Source organism: Ischnura elegans, chromosome 5 (assembly GCF_921293095.1).
Source record: "Ischnura elegans chromosome 5, ioIscEleg1.1, whole genome shotgun sequence".
Lineage (NCBI taxonomy): Eukaryota > Metazoa > Arthropoda > Insecta > Odonata > Coenagrionidae > Ischnura > Ischnura elegans.
This window is the reverse complement of record NC_060250.1, coordinates 86,324,863-86,346,857: the sequence shown is the minus strand read 5'-3', so window position 1 is coordinate 86,346,857 and position 21,995 is coordinate 86,324,863. Positions and strand designations below refer to the sequence as shown.

The 21,995-nt window shown below is 37.1% G+C and overlaps 1 protein-coding gene across 5 annotated transcripts in view; it reads right to left on the bottom strand.

Annotated features, from left to right (window-relative positions):
• The window catches only part of LOC124159179 (probable ATP-dependent DNA helicase HFM1), a 50,375-nt gene that overhangs the window by 15,570 nt on the left and 12,810 nt on the right, over positions 1 to 21,995 (bottom strand). For all 5 annotated transcript variants that reach the window (XM_046534805.1, XM_046534806.1, XM_046534807.1 and 2 more), the window contains 11 exons: positions 18,846 to 19,117; positions 16,892 to 17,042; positions 16,672 to 16,807; positions 14,980 to 15,099; positions 14,273 to 14,448; positions 12,982 to 13,213; positions 7,868 to 8,007; positions 7,550 to 7,734; positions 7,302 to 7,399; positions 5,948 to 6,183; positions 1,656 to 1,885 (listed from right to left, as the gene is read on the bottom strand). In XM_046534805.1, the coding sequence (XP_046390761.1) occupies positions 1,656 to 1,885; positions 5,948 to 6,183; positions 7,302 to 7,399; positions 7,550 to 7,734; positions 7,868 to 8,007; positions 12,982 to 13,213; positions 14,273 to 14,448; positions 14,980 to 15,099; positions 16,672 to 16,807; positions 16,892 to 17,042; positions 18,846 to 19,117 (1,976 nt within the window). The remainder of the gene's footprint in view (positions 1 to 1,655; positions 1,886 to 5,947; positions 6,184 to 7,301; positions 7,400 to 7,549; positions 7,735 to 7,867; positions 8,008 to 12,981; positions 13,214 to 14,272; positions 14,449 to 14,979; positions 15,100 to 16,671; positions 16,808 to 16,891; positions 17,043 to 18,845; positions 19,118 to 21,995) is intronic.

Genomic DNA, 21,995 nt, shown 5'->3' with positions numbered 1-21,995 from the left:
ATTTTCCTATACAAGAATTGACTATGTTGACTCAACACTCTCCTACGATTCCCTTTTTTTCCTCAGTTGTCGAGTTTCTTTAGGATTCAATCCAGCAGCCATCATCTTTCATTTCGTCCGCTTGTCTCTCAAAATACTTCTTCATTAGGGGGAACCTTATGCTCCTTCTTGCACACACACGCAAAAATATTGCATAATTTCAAATGTTCCTTTAAAAGTGTTTGAGTTTTGTACTTCAATAAAACCCTACTTTTGGCCCATTTGCATTTTCCGTAAGTTTTAGTGTTATATTATATTTTTATATAAAAAACATTATATTTTTAGAATTTTGACCCTTCCCCGCTAAATTGCATTTGAGCGAGGGCCAGGGGTTCACCTAGAGCTCTTAAATTTTTCAGGACTTGTTTTTGATCGGTCCCACAACTTTTTTCATTGGGCCAGATGGATTTGAAAAAAATCAATTTTTCCAATCCTAAATCCTAATGTCCATGGTTCGTTTCCTAGTCGAAGAAAATTTTTTTCTCCTATCAGTTCATGAGAAACTAATGAGTAGAGGTCTGTGAAAGTGGTTTTATTTTTTGCTAAAATTCGTTTTAAAACCATATGATTTTGGTGTTAAGAAAATCTTGGTGGTGTTATTATAATGCTACAATTTTCCCACGTTTATAGGCATTTTATTACTTTATGGTACACGTTTCATGAATACTTAAGCTTTTATTAAGCATTTTACATAACATTTAACACAATTTCGATTGTACAAAATTTCAGATAAAACTAAATGAAAGAAATGGTTCAACTTATATTGGTTCAAGGTATATGAATGGTTCAAGTATGTAGTCTTGGCGAATACAATCAGCAAACGGCAAATTCCATGCGCCCATTTCAATCCGGCTCAGCGGTGCGCCGTTTACGGCGTGAAACACAGGTATATCTACTTTGAGGCCGCTTTCTGAAGAAACGACTTTTCGCCGGCCGCCGTTCACGTCACGACGCCGTGAAATTCAGGCCGCTTTCAGACGAGACCACTCTCTGCCATGCTGTGGGCTGTGCCGTGAACGGCGGCCCGGTCCCAGCCGGCGGCCACGGAAGTTTAAGTCAACGAAATTAATACATTAGACCCACACTCAATGTTTTCCTTCAACAAGTTATCCAATAACGCTGATGGCATTGATGCGTACCGAGCGCGTGAGCTTTTATTTCCGCTCTTCCGCGGCCTCGTTAAATTTCTTTCTGCACATTTTTAATTCATAATATTTAATTCTTCGGGTGAGAAAGCGCCCCATTCTAAATAATTCAGGATTGATACATGGGAATCGAAGAGAGAGGCTGTGATAAATTTAATGGCAAATTCTGGCGGAGAAATCACTACAGTGCGCGATATTACGCGGATACGTTATGCGCGAGACTAAACGAGCCAATTGACCTTGGAATCGTAATGAGATAGAGCAAATGAACGTCGGCAGCATTAAAAAGTGAAGGCTTAGGCCTTTAATAGATTATGACTCATTATATGTGATTTTTTCGCTAATCCACCTAAAATCGCAAAACGCGAAATTTCGTTTTTATTTACAGATTTCGCGTTATTTCGCGATATCGCGTCTCGTGAAATTCACGGACCTCTACTAATGAGACATTAAGTATCCCCTGTAACTTACTAAATGTTTTCATAGAGAAGAAGTGTGTTTGTTGTTGGTTCTCCTGCTATCAAAGCAGAAATATGATTGGCTCCGCCTGTAGATATATGCTGCTTTACTAATTCTTGATTGGAAATTGAAACTTCAATGGTTACAATGGATCCAGATTTGTCAGCTGTGAGTTTATACTCTGGTAGGTGATTTACAAAGTCTTTGATATCATTTCCAAAAGGTGGTGCCTTATTCAGAATCTGTTTGCAAAAAAATTATTAGATAAGTGAAGCCTTTAAATCACAAATAAACAACAGAGCAGTCACAGTTCCTTCATTTGTAATGTGGATTAAACTTACTAATTCCATTCATAATTCAAGTATTGCAGTTAGGGTAATCATCATGTATTTAAAAATTAGTTGGAAACAACATGGCATCATACTCTAACCAAGGGTTGTTCCTTGAAATCAGCCTCTTTCACAGGATTTATTTCATTATTGAATTTGAGTTTTAACAGTATTTTTCATTGATACATATAGTCCATCATACATAGCATGTAACAAATTATTTCTCCTCTGTTTAAATGCATTGCTATCTCTTCCTACTTTCAATATCATAATTCTTTACTCTTTCAGAGTTGGTAAGTCCAATCGCAGAACTTAGGCAATGTGCAGCCAGGGATGCCGACTTATAAAAAATATTGGGGGGGCCCAAACTGGGGTTTTGCTCAGGGAAATTTGATAAATAATGAGTTTTAAAGTTTTTTAAAGCATTTTAGAAGAGTCATAAGATCAACATTAGAACCCTGAAAACTCGACTCTCAATAACTTGACACTTCAGTAAAATCGGTAAGCCTTACATCTTTTCTTCCTCCAATAACAACATATGGGGGGGCTCGGGCCCCCTCAGGCCCCATGGAGTCGGCACCACTGTGTGCAGCATTCACGTTCCATCTTCTTCTTTCTCTGCAGCTATTCCCTTTAGGGGTTGCTGTTCCTAACTACAGTAAGTCCTCACTTAACAACGTTTAATGATAACTCGAAGTTACGACAGACTTCGTTTATAAAAAAGTTATGTGCAACAGTACATACTTAAGTATTATCTTTTTAAGAAAATGCATTGAAATTACTGCAGTACACTGTAATATGAATAGTATTATGCATGCAAACACTATAGATAAGAGCAAGAAAGTGAAAAAAAACATGTATGTACCATGAAGGTTGCCTGCCATTAATACCTAACCCAACTCTGGGGTCCCAATTAATGACGAAATAGCTTAACAATGGACTTTCTGGTTACTAACTCCGTCATTAAGCAGGGACTTACTGTATTCGCTTCCAACCCAGTAAACACGAAGTGCTGCCACAGTGCTTCACAAGAATGTCAGCACTGCTAGTACAGCACATGTCGATTGCAGTGCATTAGCAGCACTCTCACAAAGCGAATTGTGGAGAAACGCGTCAAATGCGTCTTCACATTGCCATTCAAGTTGCGGATGCACTGCCACAGCATTGTAGACAGTCTTTTGAATAAGACACGTTATGCTATAGCAGCACTACATGGTGACAAAAATCTTTACCTGCGAGTGCTTGCGAGAGAGGCAAGAGTGCAGATGAAGGTTAAGGAAAAGGAAGAGAACTGAAAGGAAGGTGATACATTTCATAATGCAATTTATTCATAGAGATGACTTAAAATTTAGTTTATTAGGACTATTAACTACATTTTTCCCTCCGTGAGTTTCCCTAATTAATTTTAATGGGTAATTGTGATTTCTTGCTGTTCGTCAAGTTGCAATGTCGAAATGGGTGTGTGTCTTCTTGTATCATTCAAGAATGTTTCCATATATAAATTAGTATATGATTGCTGAAATTTGTAAATCAAAATGGGGGAGTGGTTTAGGCTGACTGGAACAAAGATGAAGAGGGTCTAGTTAAAGTCTGGCACTGAACTTATAATTTAAAGACCATAATGATGAATAAAGTCATTTATTGCAACCCTGTGTTTTCAATTCATTCTTATTGGCCCTGACATACTTTTTATGGCTTTTGACGATTATTAATCAGGAATTCATTTCCAGTGATTCTGACATGCGTTTGAAGTGATCGTGGCACACTTGTGCAGCACTCCTGACATGCTTGAGCAGCGCTCCTGACATGCTAGTGCAGCGATGCTGACACCCGTTTGCAGTGCATCTGACATGCAAAAAAAGGGAAGTTTAGGAGTGCTAGACACGCTGCAGCAGTGCCTTCGCCACAGCTGCAGTGCTGCAATGTGGTTCATATGATGAGCATCTGCAGCATCTAGTAATTACTGGGAAGTCACTTGATCTTGGGCATCCCTTTCAGCCAAACCCCTCACCTTCAATCATTCTCGACACAGTCCCTCCATCTTCTGCTTGATCTTCCCTGCTTTCTCTTCCCTTCCACCAGCAAATTTGGAATTCTGTTCGCCACATACTATCCCCATCCCTTCATTAAAATAAGACCAAACCATTGCATTCCTACCTCTTGCACCTTTCTTGAGATCTCAACAACTCCTGCTATCTCCCTTATCTTTTTATTCCCAATTTTATCTCTTCTTGTTTTTCTTATCATCCTTCTCAGCATCCTTGTCTCTGCCACATCCATTTTGTTTGTGTGGGCTTGCTTAGCAGGCCAAGTTTCACTTCCATATGTCAGTGCTGCCACCACACAATGATTATATGTATATCCTTTTCCCTTAATTCTGCTCCCAATACTGCAATCACACAACACCCCTGATAGTTTGTTCCAGTTTCTCCGCCTTAGATTCTGCAGTTCTGCTCTTTCCAGCTGACCATCCATGGATATATAAGAGCCAAGATATTTTAAGTCCCCCACTCTGTTCAAACTCTTCTGCAACATTTCCAAATCCCCAATGTTACATTTTCCTCCAAATCACACTTACTTAGTCTTCAACCAGCTAATTTTGAGCCCTCCACCTTCAATCGCTTCCCACCATTTTTCCTGGACTTCCTCTCTGGTATTTCCCACAAACACAGTGTCATCCACAAATAACATTGACCATGGGACTTACCCCCTCACCTCCTCTGTGAGGACATCCACAACCAGGTTGAACAGATAAGAACTGAGACTGGACCCAAGGTGGAGTCCTACCATCACTGAAAATTGCTCTGTCTCCCCACATTTGATATAACCAGGTGTGTGCTCCCTCATACATGTCCATCACTATCCTCACCTACTTCTCGGGCACTCCCTTCTGGGCACCACTGCACCACTCGGGCACCTCCTTTTGATGTCGTCTTCCCTTCTCAACACCTTTCTAGCTGTATTCTTAATCTGACGAATGTGAATAAAATCTTTAGAGGCTTTGTACCCTTCTCTGGCTACACTATACAATCATGCTCTGGCTATGCAGCATTTACTTCCTATGTAACATAAAATGCATACTGAGGTAGAGATCTGAAAATGCCCTCAACTTTTTGGAAGGATGGAAACTTAAATGTTTTTGTTTAGAGGAGACCCTTTTTGGTGGACAGCATGTTGGGGAACTATTTTTTTGTGTGTATCCATGCGCTCACTCCGGCCAGCCAAGGGAGTCATTCAGTCAGCATTGTGCAATCGTCCCAGGTGGACGTGTGGGACAGTTCCCGATTCTTTCAAGGTCCTTTAGTTTACTTTGTTCTCTTCTTACAAGTGTATTTTCATTAAAAGAATCCTGATTCCAAATCAGCACTTTACTTTAATACAGTCCACTATCATTCAACATCCAAACACTTTTTTTTTTTAATTTATGACTGCAATGATTGGATGATTTATATTTACATAATAATTTTTTTATCAAAAATTTTCTCTATGATCTATCAAAGTCATGAATACTAAGTTACCTACTAATTTGTGCTAGTAGATACATACATGTATACAACCATGGCCTCCATTACTAGATTGCGATCAAATGAACTCCTAAAGAAAATTTTCAAGATTTTAGAGGACTAATTACGATAACAGCATTCACTCCACTTACAGAAAAACATATTTAGCTTTGCGTGAAGGAAGCCTCCAATTCATTTCAATGCATATAATATTATAGCTTGGGATAAGTTGCCTACTGCCAACCTCTAGCCTCAATGAAATGTATAGATAAATTCAGGAGATATGAGGCATTCCATCATCAGAATTAAACTATAAACCTTTAAATTAGTGGAATAAAGATAATTATACTCCTTGAGCTATCCCTGATTCTTAAAGCCTGAGCTCATACCCATCTTACATTTCACATTTTACTATTGTGAATTTAATTATTTGTAGTTATAAAAAGACTATTAAATGAAAATGTATAATTACCCTTTCGATATCACGAGGACTGGCATCTCTCAAAGCTGCAAATGAGGTTCTACCAGAGGCAGCAAGAAGACCAGCATATGATGGGCCAATTCTATCTAACTGTCGTGCTACAAATATCGAGTCTTCCCAAAGCCGGCTGCTAAAGCACTTTATGAGACGTAGGGAACTTAGAAGTAATTTATAATTATTTTTTGTTCCCTTTTTTAACCAACAACTTGTGATGTACAAGCAAAAACCTAAAAAATAAATTGATGAACTCCTTAGATGAAAAAATTATTTATGCGATATTTTTCTTTGAAATTATTTCTGTACAGCTACATATGTAATTACTTTGTCTACTCTTTTTCATAACTCTATTGTTCCAAATGTAGAGCCAAGAAATGGAGTCACATAATACCTAATTTAATGTATGCCTCATAAAAAAAACCTGGCTTGAAATATAGTCTTTGAGTCAGGTATTTACTTAATGGCATGCAGCTTAATGCTGTAGAATTTCATGTCAGAAAAATGAATATAACTTAGGAAGTACCACAATTATTTTTGTTAAAACTGGCCCAGACTTTGACTCAAAATATAATTATTGTGGTACCAAAAACAGATTTAGTTTTATGGAACATTTAAGTTTGAGCCATTTCAAAATTAAATTAATTTTGATGATAGTATAATTTAAACTGGAGTACCACTGGCCCCTTCGACCCTTAAGTTCATATTCCACTCCTCTGGTGTTTCCCCATACACTTTATTTTACGTCTCATTTTTCCACCTCCAATCAGACCCTAAAGGTATGTGTACCCATGGCACATTTTGTTTTGGTACCTTTCTTAGGAATTGACTTTGTTGTAAGATCTTAGATTTACTACTACATTGAGTTCCTTTGGCATACAGGTGTATTATCCGGTTTTTGGCAGACATAAGACCATTTTTCCATGGGGTTTATTCCCTTTTACCAGAGTAATCATGTCTTTTACATTAGATGAATCACAGCCTATATGCATGTTTGTGACAGTCTGTATGGGTTAGGTGACTAATATTGGAAAAATGTGAATGCACTAAATTGTATTCATTCCTCTGAATCATGAGGCATTTATAGTTATTTAATAATTCATAATCCAGCTGACTGTAGCCAAAACTTCATTGGTGCATGCCCTAAACAAAAATGTAATGAAACTAGGATTATGCAGTATTTCTTATCAAAACACCCTAGCTGAATATGCCTTAAGGTAAATATCATGAGGGTTTGTGCACAGTTACACAGAAAATAAACCATCTATTTTCATTTCATCTGTTTGTGCTGTGACCCTTATTCGCTGAAACGACAAGGAGATTAAAGCCAAAATTGTTTTAAAGTACTTACATTTAGAAAGCCGCTGCCCAATTCGAAATATTTTCACACATTCTTGAGATAAACCAGCATCTTGAATTTGGAGACAGCCTAATACTGCTTGAATGAGACTGCAAAAACCGTATCATTACAATTATTTTTCTTAAAAGGAGGAATATTTCTGCAACATGCTACCTTAATATGATTGGAATATTCTTTGAGTATTCATACATGGCACTCAATTTAAGAAATAATCAATATTTCCTTGTTAATATACTTACATATTAATTTTATGATCTGCTGTTTTCACTCTTGTAGTAATAGGATATCTAATACATTCATGGCCCTTATTCTTGCTGAGACAATTAAGAATTTTACGCTCACTGGTACGCAGTTGAATGTCTGAGTACTCAGCACTCTTACATATGAGTTTAATTAAATCAATTACGGTTTCTGTCCCTGTAATCTGGTCATAAACAAAAATTTATTTCACCACTTATATCATTCTATGAATTATATTTTGCCCAACAAAGGGCATTTAAACATTATCATACTTGTTACTGAAGAAAAATGCATTCAAATTATGAACAGTTTGATACCTTTTGGAAGAGCTTCATAGTTTCCAAAGTAACACAGTAACGAGCCATCAGTCTGCCCATTTCCGTAGCCTTAATATCCATACCATCAAGGATTATCACACCACTACTAGCCAAATCATTGAGATCCCTCATGCATAGTTCTGTAAAGCAACTTTTTTTAAATTAGATAACTCAAGCAGCATTTAATATCCCAACAACATTCAGGCAAAATTTTCGGCGTTAACATATGACATCTGTGCAATATCCATGTTAATGCAATAATGCTGTAATTTGATGTACCCGCCAAACAATGTTACAGCAATGTCCAACAGTGAGGTCCATATTATAACATCTGTTATATATCTTCACAACATCTAATGAGTAGATAATTGGTGTGATTATTATGGTTTTTGGTTATCCCCAGACATACAAACAAAACATCTGTGCTCTTCAATTCTATACAAAACATATGCTGGATACTGTTTGGAATAACAATTTTTCAATAACATGGATATTACACCTTGGATATTTACAGCATACTCCCGATTATCCGAGCTAATGATGGGGAGAGGAGGCACAAATAATCGGAAAACACGAATAATCAAAACGTCCATTTTAATTTAATATATTTTTCATAATTCATGCAAATCAAACAATTTTTTAATATATTTATGCATATTGTCTGTTAATTTAGGTTGCTTTCCAGAATCATTCACAGGTATCTTCTCCCGACCATGAACAAGGAACTTACGTGAAGGTAATGGCCACACAATCACTCCTTTGCACAGCAGTGGTTATGCGAAACCAGGACTTTAGGCAATTTTTCTACGTAGGCGAGTGCCTGGCTATGACTCATGCTTTCACTATTTCCACTTCTCCCGCTGCCTTCTCTTCGTCTAATCCCTTCCATTCCAGTTTGATCTCGAATAGTCTCGGCGTAAATATGACCCAGTGCGACGAAATCTCCAGTTCCTTTTACGCTTTGATTTGCGATATGAAATCTAAATTTATAGATCATGGAAAACATTTCCCTTAATTTGCGATTGTTTAATCATTGAAGAATCTTCTAACATTAATCAAGAGTTTTTTTCCACCGCTGATCATTGTCTGCATGCTGCATGCATGAGCAGACATCCAAGTAAACTTGAAACATTCCTTGACAAAAAGTAAATAAAATAATTCCCTTTTACGAAGAGGATTCTAATGGAAATAATAATCCAGGAGTAGTCTTGCATTAAAATATAAATATCCTGGTGCTTTCGCATCCGATTAATTTTTTATAAAGATCGCGGAAAACATGGAAGAAGTGTAAAACTCATGCACAGATAAGCCGAAAGACGGATAAACCACAGCTGGATAATCGGAATCTGCTGTATGTATGTAATTATATTTTTACAACTCATCATGGATGTTAGAAATAGGATATCTATGTAATGTTGTCAAAATATCCATTGTGTGATGACAACTTGTTTAGGATATATCAACCTTATTTAGATATATGATGGATAATGTCTGCAGCTTGGGAAGTAACCCTTCACTTACCTTGGAGTTAAGGAAATAAACATCATAAGGGTGGAGACTACTTGAACCAACAATGTAAAATACTCTTCTGCGTACTCCCAACAAGCAGGGCAAAGAGATACTACATCTCTCTTAATTTGATGTTAATTTTCCCAGAATATGAAAGATTTAAATTTAGTGGATAAATTTAGCACATTTATTTAGTGCCAGAAAAAAAATCAATAGCAATATAAAGTAATAGTGGGTAGCTACAGTAAACTCTTGATTTTACGAAGCAGGATTTTACGAAGTTTTCGATTATACGAAGTGATATTGCGGTCCCGGTGAAAAGCCTATGCTAAATAAATGGCGCTATTCGATTATACGAAATTTCGATTATACGAAATTTTTTGAATTTACGAACCTCGGCTCGGTCCCTAGGAGCAAATGGCATTCGTTTATACGAACTACGGCGAAAAATTTGTCAACAAAACTAGTTACGCCGGCGTAAGTAGCTAAATAATCAGCGCTTCCAACTGTGGTCCATCAAAAGTGCGAAATCGTAAATGATATTGCAACTTTGGAGAGAAATGGGTCGCCAAAAACCTCACTGTGGGAATTTAGGGGGAGTAGGAGTTCAGTTAAAATATCGCGGCTGACATTATGCCCCTATTTACGTGCCTGTTCGTAAACATAGCATTGACAATAATTCGTAGTTTAACATGTCAGGAAGGTCGCGCGGAGTATTTCGTACACGCCTAATTAACCCTTTGCACTGCTGTGAACGTACTTCGAAGACTACTTGACTACTTTTCGCCGAAGCACTTCGAAGGGTCCCTAATCCGGGACCCTTTCCTCGACGAGCTCACCCTCGCTGGCCCGTGAAACTGGGCTATTTTTTAATGCATTACCTGACGCAACCCTGGGTTTCAAAGGGCAAAGGTGCCATGGGGGGAAAAAGAGTAAAGTGCGTGTTACTGGGGGGCTGTGCGTCAACCAAACGGGCACGGACAAAATAAGCCCGTTGTCATTGGGAAATTTGAAAGGCCACGGTGCTTAAAACATGTAAAATTGGAAGCCCTCCCCGTTTTTTACCATGCAAATAAAAACAGCTGGATGACCCGAGAAATTTTCCAGCAAACGGTTATACGTCTACAGAGAAAAATTGCTGGAGAGAACAGCAAAATTGTTTTAATAATGGATAATGCCACCGTTCATAAATACGTGGAAGATCTAAAATTAGCTAATGTTCGAGTCCTCTTTTTATCCCCAAACTCGACTAGCAAGTCCCAGCGCTTGGACCAAGGCATTATCCAGGATTTTAAAGTCCTATACCGGAAGAAGCTTGAGCGGTATTACTTGCGATGGATCGGTATGTATACATTCATCTATTTTGCTCATGTGCGTTTGGATATCGATTTAGATATTTTTATTCATGATTATCATTCTTTCAAATCTATTTGCTACTTTTATAAATGGGAACAGAAATTAATAACATCCCGAAATGGACGTTGATACATGCAATCCGCGCCATAATATCTTTTCGTGTATATATCGGCCTTTGTGAATGAACAACTTAAATATCTTACGTACTGGGCTCTATTTACCTCCAATTTATATTTCAGGCTTCTCGTAATGAAAACGCACTTCCAAGTCTAACAATGAACTTTCTTCTCACGCGCTTCCCCATTCTCCCATGCTGGGGTTCTGTCTTTCCAAAGCCGTCCCTTCCCTCCTGCCGCCTTTAGCTGATCTTGCTGACACCCACCTTACGCATCCCAAACCCCTCCTTCCCCAGCATTTCCCATTCACTCCCTCCCTAAGGAGACTGAGCTTGTGTGCGTCGCAAAAAAATACGGCCCCCAAAAGTAGACTGAGGCAGAGCTGAAGGCCATTTCCCCACCCTTCTTTGTCCTGCCCCCTCCACCAGTCCTTGTGCTGACCACACTTCTTCCCTCAGGCAATCCCCATCCCACTCTTATTCACCCCACCCACTGGGAACGTTCCCCGATTGTGGAGAAGGGCATGGTTCATCTTTACCTCCAACGGGGGGAAGTTATTAACCGGAGAGAGGCGGAAGAAGTATCTTCCACTATCGGGAAAATGGTGCCGCGCTTATTATTGTCTCTCTTCTTCTCAGCTGACTTTTCAATTGAAATTAATTTCTTTGCTCTTTCCACACTATATTTATCTACGATTATGGCGCGACTATTTTTTAGTGCTAAAACTAAGAAAATCTATTCTCTATGTCAATGATCCTTTGCCTACCTTTCAATACGGCGGAGAAAGGAACACGAAAACTAAATGAGGTGACGGTACAGGTTTTTGCGTGTCATTTTTTGGGAATTCACGCTAGCGAACCAATACTTAACCACGTTGAGAAATGATAAAACGTCTCTTGTAGGAAAACAATCAATGTGGATAATAACGTTTCTATCTATATTTCTCCGATACTGTAAGATGTTTCTCCTGTCGTTTTCCGGTTGGAACCTTGCTCCTGTCGGAATAAAAGGAGAGAAACATACTATATGAACAGGTCACCTCACACCCGGTATGAAGAATATAGTCCTGATGAAGAATTAAGTCTTTTATGGCAACGTCTGCGAAGATGATGGAACACAGTAGTCGGACGGAGAACTCAAACAGAATTTACTTCAAATATTCGCCAGAAGATAATCACATCCTACGTTATTTATGATCGTAATTGAATCTCAGTAAAAAATAGAGCACATTCTGCTGAAAATACGAAGTAACTCGAAATATTAACTTACGAAGGTTATTTTGGAAACGGGCTAAGACCCTTGTTTTTCTTTGTTTCTCGTCACTGAGCGATAGAGGGCGACATAAATGGCGGTTAGGCCGGCTGCCGCTAAAATTCCGTGGGTGTCAGAAACAAATATCTATCTTTTGCATATTTAATAGTAGCTATTGGCTCCTAACCACAAATTTGTTACTGTTAATTCTTATAATAAACATTGCAATTCATTATTTGATTACGTTTTCTAAACTGGTCGGGAATTTCTTTAGCGATCGTTGATGTTGAAGTATGAACAAGAAATGGGAATTTTATGGTGGTATAATTATTTAACGATTTTTCACATCATAAATCGATAGCAAAAAGCCTTTTCTATGAATTATACCGAGAATAACCACCGAAAACATTTAAATAAGACCACTAAAGACAAAAAACGGCGGAAGAAACAAAAGCGAACATTTTTTTCGTGACTTATGAACAAGGTTTGAATTTACGAAACTCGATTTTACGAAGTGCCAATTTTCCGGTCCCACTGACTTCGTAAAATCAAGAGTTTACTGTATTAATCTCATATTGTTAGCTCAAAAAATTCCACTTACATGACACATTGGTTGTATTTAGACTGGTTGTGTTATGTTACTCATGAATGATACCCACACTCAATATTTTAAGATAGTGGGCACAAGGAAATATTTGATATAAAATACCAAAAAATTAAATAAATAATACAAATGCTCGCAGAATGTAAATTTCAAAGTGATGTTGCTTAGTTACAGTTACTTAGGTATCTGCGAGGAGAGGCATTTTAATGAGACAGTAATGATATAGTCCAGCAAATATAAGAGTTTGCAAATCAGAGAATAATAAAATAATTATGTACCTTGTAGTTTACTTTCAATCTTGTGAGGAGCAGATGGTGGGCATGTAATAGAATAACGACTGGGTCTCCGAGAGGCACAAACATAGAGGAAAGTGGAATGAATCCAGTCCATAGCAACTGCCACATCCGTAATTGTGTGCAGTACAATTTCAGCATTTAGGTGCTCTGCCAAGTGACGATGGAGGTTGCTTTCCAAGGTTTCTTGACCCTCCACTAATCTTTCATAGCGCTCCTGATCCCAAATAAAACATTATGTGATGTTATTAGAATCTCTTTTACATTTAAAATTCTAATTCTTCCAATGAAAGGTTGTCATTTACAATACTTTCAGCTTAGGACCAGGAAATAATGAATCATCACAAAAGCATCTTACGTTTGCATGTTCAAATGTAGCCCTATGCCTATTCGTGGTCCAACAGTATCCCTCAAAGCTTAAATGTTTGAAATATAAATCTAAAACTGTCAGTTGATATTTTCACAGCTTCAAACCTATGGTTTGACACAATCTATGTCTCCACAGTTTGGCTCATATACTGGAGTCATTTAACTCTGAATGATCCATAGGAGGCTAAATGGTCAACAATAGGGATCTTGAGATCCCCCCACTGAATTCAGAAAGCTATGAAACCTAGGGTTCTGCATATTGGTTATTCTCATGGTCTGGTGCATAGCTTGGTGGCTTTGACCCTTTGACAACCCCAGTGGCTCATCAAAATTAGGAGCCCAATATTCAAATGCCATTAAATTTAGCACCATTTAAAACCTATGGTTCGGCACATTGGTTTCTCCACAATCTGGCTCTATCCTAATGATTTTGGGCCTCAAATAAATCTTGGAGGTTAAAAATGTTGTTGAGTATATGGATGTTAGGACTTTTAGCACCCTTAACACCTATTCATAAGTACCGTATTTGTCTGAATATAGTCCCCCCTTTTTTTCCAAAAATGCCAATGGTAAAAGTAAAGAGGGGACTATATTCAGATGCATTTTTATAATTTTTCCTGAAACTGAAGCCTCGAAATTAGGGGGGGACTATATTAGGAGAAATACGGTAATTTGGTGGTACCATGGTGAAGGTCACTGAAATGTGTGCCGAACTATTGCAACAGTTTGGCACACATTTCAGTGACCTTAGACCCTGTATGATTCTTAGAAGTCATTATGTTGACAGTATTGGAAAGTGGACTGTAACACTGACTTGAGCACTCTTGATAACCAACTGTTCAACACATTTGTTGGTGCAACCATGCATTATTGACAATATATAATCTCTATTTGTTGATTAACTTACCTTTAACTGGTTTTTAGTCATTATTACAGCTACAGCATCAGTATCATACTGAGGTCTCCCAGCTCTACCAATCATCTGCAGCACTTGGCTTTCTGGATATTCTTGATAAGCACCTCTGACATACTGATCAGTGGACATTATTACCACCAAGTGAGCAGGTAAATTTACTCCCATTGCTGCAAAAAATATTATTGCCATAAACTATCCCAGAAACATTCATTCGTTAAACCTTGAGAGTAAACGAATGGCCTCATAAAGTTGCATAAAATATGTTGCATATGATTAACAGCATAATTTACAGCCTTTTGAAAACACAATCTAGGTGTTAAATGTACACGTAGAAAAGTCTGGAAATTTCATTTTGATACTTGAATGGCCACCTTTTCAAGCATAAAATTAATTTTCAATGGTAAATATAAGAATAAATGTTCACTTACGCATTTGGATGAGATTTCAAAGAAATTTTAACCTTCTTTTAGTACAAATTTTTATAGATTTAGTGAAAACAAATTTGATTTATGTGAACAAATAGCTGGTAAGGAAATTCATAAAACACTAAAGCAATGGAAAAATTGACTGTCTATGCTGATAACATTCAGCAATTGAGGAAACACAACCAAACACATTGCTTACGGGTGCATGCATTTAGGCATCACAATTTAACATTCATGCAGTTCAATTGGATTTATGTATTCTTTTATTCTCACCTAATGTGGATGTCGCCACAAGAATTGGAAGATATCCAGCTCTGAAAAGGTCTTCCACAAGATATCGATCCGTAGGAGCAATTCCTGCATGGTGGCATCCAATTCCAGAGAGTAGTAAGTCTACGAAGAAATGCCATAATGAATCATATAATCTGTATAGTTAAAATTCTAAGTACATACACCTGTCTATAAGATATAAAACTAAACATTATGGAGGAAAGAGCCTGTTTTCATCCCCAGTTGTGCATGTTCTTTAATTATTTTTTATGCAACACAACTGAGGTTGCTAGCAACATTAATGATTACTCACTTCAGTCCAAATCATGGACTATCAAGGAAATTGTAGATGTGACAAGTAACTTTTGACTACAATTCTAGGTACTGTATTGCATTCATAATTCCTAACATATATAGTGATCTACCACATATACTTCACAGGGAATTTCTTTGTGGTCATAAGTCTTCCTTAGTTCTTTGGCATCCCTTAAGGTTTAAGTAATGAATACCTAGGATTCACTCAAAAGTTTATGTCTCATTCCGTTACAGTGTCTTTGCAAGTTGATAACCCTTGGCTGATGCAGGTACAAACATTATGCAGTTGTGGTTAATACAAGAATGATATATTTTTGCACCAAACCTTAACCTTTCTCACTTACCCTTCACTATACATACGTTCAAAATTCCTACACATTATGATGAACTGTGGCCTGAAGTGAAACTGACATATGCCAATATTTCAGTAAACTGCTGACCCTCTTTTCTTTCCAAGATTTCTTTCTCTGGATCAGGTTAACGTTTGCAACTATGTGATACATGGGCAGTTCTAACTGAGAACTTAGAGAGTTATAGTTCATTAGGCCTAAAATTATATAGGAACCAAGAAATGCAGTGCTGCAATTAAATTTTGCCTAGCAACTCGCAAGAAATAGGTGTCGTTGGAGACCTTTCTTTTTCTATACACCCTCGTATATGCCCCCTGATCCCCTTTATAAGCTTCTAGAGCCACCTCTCCAGCATCCCTGAAACTAGAATTTGGGCACAAAAGTATTGAATTATTTATATCCAAATATTTTATAAAATTTTGTATAAATTCTGTCAGGACGGCATTTTAATGAGAAGCCCAACATGGAGCATAGAATAGGTTGTGTCACCCAGTTCATACTCAATGGAGGGAGATATTGACAAAACAAGACCAGTGAGCATTGAGAAGGACAGCACTTAAAGAGTGTTCACTGAGCAAGGAAGCATACTAGAGAGCATATTATTGGAACCCCTGAAGGGAAAAGATGAGGGATCATTATGGTGGTACTTTTGAATCATATGGCAGGACACTAACAACTATATATTGATAAAAAATATGATTTTTTGAAGTCCTGCAAATCAACAATGAGTGTTTAGGCACCTAGCAGTCAAAGAGACTGCACTGAAAACTGATTGTGCACTATGAATGAGCAAGCATAGAGCAATCAAATTTATACGCTGTTGTCAGAGCACTCACTCTCCCTAAATGCCTAATACTATAGGTGTCGGGAGGAAGACAAGCAAATGAAAGGATCTAATTGGCTGTTATATGGCCCCTTGATAGTGATCATATTATCTGTCCTACACAGTTGAGCATTTTTCATAGAGTAAGCAAAGCATGGCAACCCAGCTATCAATCATCCACTATGAAATCATACAGCATTTAGGTACCTTTTAGTTTCTTCTCATTTAGTTGATTAGCAGCATAGTACAGCTTCTCCCGCTGATGTTGGGTAAAATGAAAGGTAAGGTCCTTGAACAGCACCATTGAAGTCTGTATCACTCCTTTTCTAGTACTGCAGAATATCTGAAATGAAAATGCTTTTTTTTTTATTTAATCTCTTAGTAAATTTTTTTCCGGAGAGCATTCTGCAGATGTAGTCCAACAAACCAGAGTTGGTTTTCCACTAGCATGGGAAAGTAGAATGCCTTTTAACTTGTACATTAATGTCAGGCTGAATCTAAAAGATGACCAATTATCAGGACAGTGAAAGCCCAGGACAACTTTTTTTAATCTGACAGGCCTCATGTCTTCATTGAACCTGAAATATATATTTATAGATAAGGTATGCATCAATAGTATTAAAAATTGAAATGTTCCTCAGTATTTTTCTAAAACTCAAAACACTCAGTTTTACTTCCAATGGCAGAGGCAAGGATGCTAAGATACAAGTCACTCAGGAAAGAGTGAATAAATAGTAGGCCTTGAGGAAGAGGAGATTTCTGACTTGATCTTTCTTTCAGAGGTTTCCCAAAAAAGTGATTAGGTAATTCATTAGCTTCCTGGAGCGAACATGGGTTGCGAAATACTTAGAAGAAATTGGTGGTAGAAAAATAAAGCCATGTATAGAAGCCATGTATGATCCATTAAATATGTATAAATTTGATTCATCAATAACTTGACTATGACAGCAAAAAAATCAATTCTGAATCCGTTTCTGCTGAAAGATATGGGCTTTTACACAGAGGTACTCCAAAGGGTCATGGGTATTTTTAGACAATGTAACAAAATATCTATGGTATCGTATGGTATTTGGAGGAGGCGACCGACAGCTGAGGTCATTTGCGCCATGAGGGAAGGGGTAGGTAAGGAAGGATGGAGAGAAACCCGGCATAGGCATTAGCCTGCTCTTTACAAAAGGCGCCAAGGGGACCACAACTTAATGTCCCATCCGACGGATGGAGTGTTGCACTTTAAATGTTCTCCACACAACATTCAAGCATGGATCAGGTAGTCTCTGAAAATTCTCTTCCACCACCGGGATTTGAACCCGAGCCCGCCGGGTGGGAAGCCAACGCTCTAGCCACCACACCAACCCAATCCCCAACAAAAATATCTAAAACCCTTAAAGTGCCTATCCCATAATATTTGTATGCCAGGCAACTTTCCATTTTCTGCTCATTCCATGATTTTGACATACTCTAGGTTTTTAAAAATTGCTTGGAGTATATCGTAAATTACCTATCTGACCCTCTTGCCATACACATTCATTTTATAGCAAAATAGTACCTTTTTTTCTATTATGCATATTGAGATTGCAGCAACATTCACTTTTTCATGATGCGCTCCACCAGACCAAAAACTCTACCCGATTTAGGTACCTTTTTTATCAGAGAAATCCGACAAAATATACATCGGAAGGGTTAATTGGAGAAGCTAAAGTAGCATGATATATTTTATTAGCACATAAACTAAGATAAGTATGGAAATGCTCATTTTTTAATTGATCTTCACTACCCTTTTCAAGAGTAAATCAATGTAAAATTATGCCCGCAACTTGAGTACTTAGGTTTTCATAATTTTTATAGAGATAGTCCCCCTTGTGCTTGGTGATTACATAATTATCTGAATATAGTCCCCCTTTCTTTTTCCAAAAATGTCAGCGGTAAAAGAAAAGGGGGACTATATTCAAATGCATTTTTTAAACTTTTTCCCAAAACTGAGGTCTCAAAATTAGGGGGGGGACTACTATATTCAGAGGGGGACTATATTCGGAGAAATACAGTAATTAATGAAGTTATTAAATATTTGTCATTACTTTGAGTCGAGAAAATAAAATGCATATTTTTAAGGAGCAATGAAATCAGTACTAATAGGATCAGGATCAGATCATAATTGACAGAATAAGAATCGGTACAAGTATGAAATCAATCCATCATGAGAATATTGTACAATTATTTCTGGTGCATTGATATCATGATACTGAGGTTCATAACAATATGTATTCTGAGATGAGAGAAAATTTTATGAGGCACCTATATTGAGGATAGGTCGATATGTAATTATTTCTCAGGCCATCCTAAATATTATATCCATAAAGTTGTTCAGAAATTCATAAATATACTTGTAAGATATTGCTGGGCATTCACTATCCCCAAGCCACACTGCTACATCTTCGATGTTAGGGATGCAGGCAGACACAGCAATAAAGCGCATCGGCAGGGTGGCAATATCTTCATTATCTAAATTTTCTTCTTCAACATCTCCCCATCCTTCCCGCAAGAAAGCAGCTTGGTGCATCCGCAAATCATGGAGAATGGTTCCTTGAACTGTTTTCATCCGACTTACAACTGCTTCCATTGTAGGACCCCTGCTTTCATCATTCAAAAGATGGACCTATGTGTATGATTAATTAATTAAAGTAAGACGAAAGAAAAACATAGCATAAACTAGATGAATATTTTCATTGCAGAGCTGTATTTTTGTTAATTACATATTTACCCTGGCTATATGCTATTAGTTTTTTGGTGTTTTCATTTTTTTCCATTACAAACTTATATGTATTCGTAATTGACGCATGCAAATATTTATTAAAATTTTATACAAAGTCATTCATTATTTTATAATAATATGAATTCATGTCCAGACTCTGATGAATGGCTCATTCTTCTGAGTCAGAACATGAATTGTGTCAAAATGAAAACCCTTTTCATTCTAACATATTCTGTAATTGACAGAAAAATAAAACCCTCATCACAAACTAAGACAGATATCAGATAAAATGAGGAAGGACAAAATCAAGCCATGTCAAAAATGTTGGGATATGGTTAGAGCGACTAAAGAAAAAGGTGATTATTGGTGACAATATTTTTAAATATTGGATCCAATTAATTTTTCCATTAATGACCTCTCTTTTTAGACTTTGTAATATGTAGTCAACAATCAATACCATTCATCCCCATCAACTAATTATCCTACTATTTCCAAACTATCGAGGCTACCAATCACTTATCTCAGTACCAGAGGTGAAGCTAAAGGAATCTAAGAGGGTAATTTCGTCTATTGGCACGTTGAAATCAATCCATGTGCTAGATTAGCTATGTAAAATAAAATAGTAAGGGCTGATAATAATAGCAGCGATATGCTAACGACTCCCTTTTCATTTTGCAATGAGCTATGCTTACTGATAAGCCTTGAATTAGCCTTTATTATTTCTCTACCCCGTCTCACCCTCTCGGGGTCATTTAGCTAGATTTAAAGGCATGCAATACCAGTCACCTGGTGCTCAACTAGGTAGAGTCAAAGTAAGCACACATCACCACATGGGCATTAGACATGTACCACCTGGTTTCTTGGGAGTATACTGACATCTAGATTCCCTAATCTCTGAACTCTTCCACAAGACTCACTCTTGGGAAATTTTAATTAAAGGAAATTTTGCCCAACTTTCTCGGAAATATAAAATGGATGGCTAAGCTTGTATAGATTCAGCGGAGAAGTTAATGGGATATTAATGTGAGCTGGGAATTCAAAGGGCTGCCGTATCAATTAAATCAAACAGCAGATTCAATGGATTGGCTACCCAGAAACTTGCATACACAATAAATGTTTGACTGAAATCATTAAGTCATCTTTGCCAGTGGTAATGGTAATTACAACTCGATCCCCCTAAAGAGACATAATCCCTCTAACATATTAAGGTTCCTATTAAACCTCTACTTCCCCAATCATCTAAACCTTCACCTCCAAGGTGGAGAATTACTGATATCCCCTATTCTTCCCATTCCACCAGCACCTTATCAAAAGAATGTTCCCATACTCTCTGATGATCTGATGAAATACCACCACTGCTTCCTTGCACCCTAACCCACCATCACTGACAGGTCAGCTAATGGGAAAATACATGTCTTCATTTTTGATACGGTATCAAAATTGACAGTAAAATAAAAATTGTGAATGAACCCTGAATTACACTTGAATTACTAGAAATAAATTAGCTTGTGCAGTATATGTACTCATACTTGGTATTTGTTTCGTGAAAGTTCTCTCATTTGCGGTCATCAATGTTAGGAAATAACTTTGCTCTTATTAGGATATAATATTTGAACAAATAATTCCACAATATCACCAAAATAATGTGTAAAATATTGCATCCATGCCTCCAAATGAAAATATTTCACTGAAAAGGCACACCCAATTAAGATAACAGTCTTTCCCAATCAATTGAGTGTGACTGACCGCAGCAAGCCACCAAGAGCTGTTTGGAATGGCAGAGATGCAGCAGTATTGTTACATATGGAGTCAAGAACTGCCCAAGTAGCAAAATCTTATGTAAAAATTATTTTAAAATATATTGCGAGAACATTTTAAAATGATTTTAACATCATTTTGAAAACATATTAGCTTTCTCTGTTTCAACGTTACAAATCTTTTTTTCACCATTTCAAAATGATTTTAACATAAGTTTAAAATATGTCCTACTCTTGTATAAGCTATGAAATATAGATTTTAAAATAGTTTTAAAATATGTTGTAACTAATTCAGCCTCTTTTAAAAATGATTAATTGCTATGTTAATATGATGTAAGTAAACACATGTTTGAAATTTCGAACTGTGCCAGGAACAGTAAAAAAAAATTTCCCACCTAACAATTATCCTGGCGTCAACAGACATGAATGTTTTGAAGGAAATGGTACATGCATCGTGACAATTACAGAACCTCCTTCTCTGCGTGTTATCACGGAAATCCCACCATTGACCATACACACCTTGACATCTTGGAAATCAGATGTCAGAGTTTGGATTTGAAACGAATTCATTCTAGAAACATGCATACTCAGTCCTTATCCCTTTTTAGTATGCAATAAAGCACATATTGAGAGTGTTTTCAGGTGTTCCTTGATTGCATTCTCGGATCGTTCACTGTCCATTTTTTGATGATATGCCTTCATTTTGGGATATTTTTCCCAGAAATTCATTATTTTAAATTTCTAGAAATATTATGGAAAACTGCCAAAAAATACTGTTTTGTGGATTTCAAGATGGCGAAATTCAAGCTCACTTTTGAAAAAAGGGATTCATTTTTGGTAGACAAAGTCTCCAAAATCATCTGTATTACTTGTTTTATGTAAAGCTACTTGTCAGTTACCACAATCACCTCCAAGGAATGAGAATGTTTATACTGGTTTATTTTATCACACTGGTATGACTAAGATTGAAATGACCTAATTATTTCAAAATTATGTTAAAATGATTTTAACATTATGTTAAAATG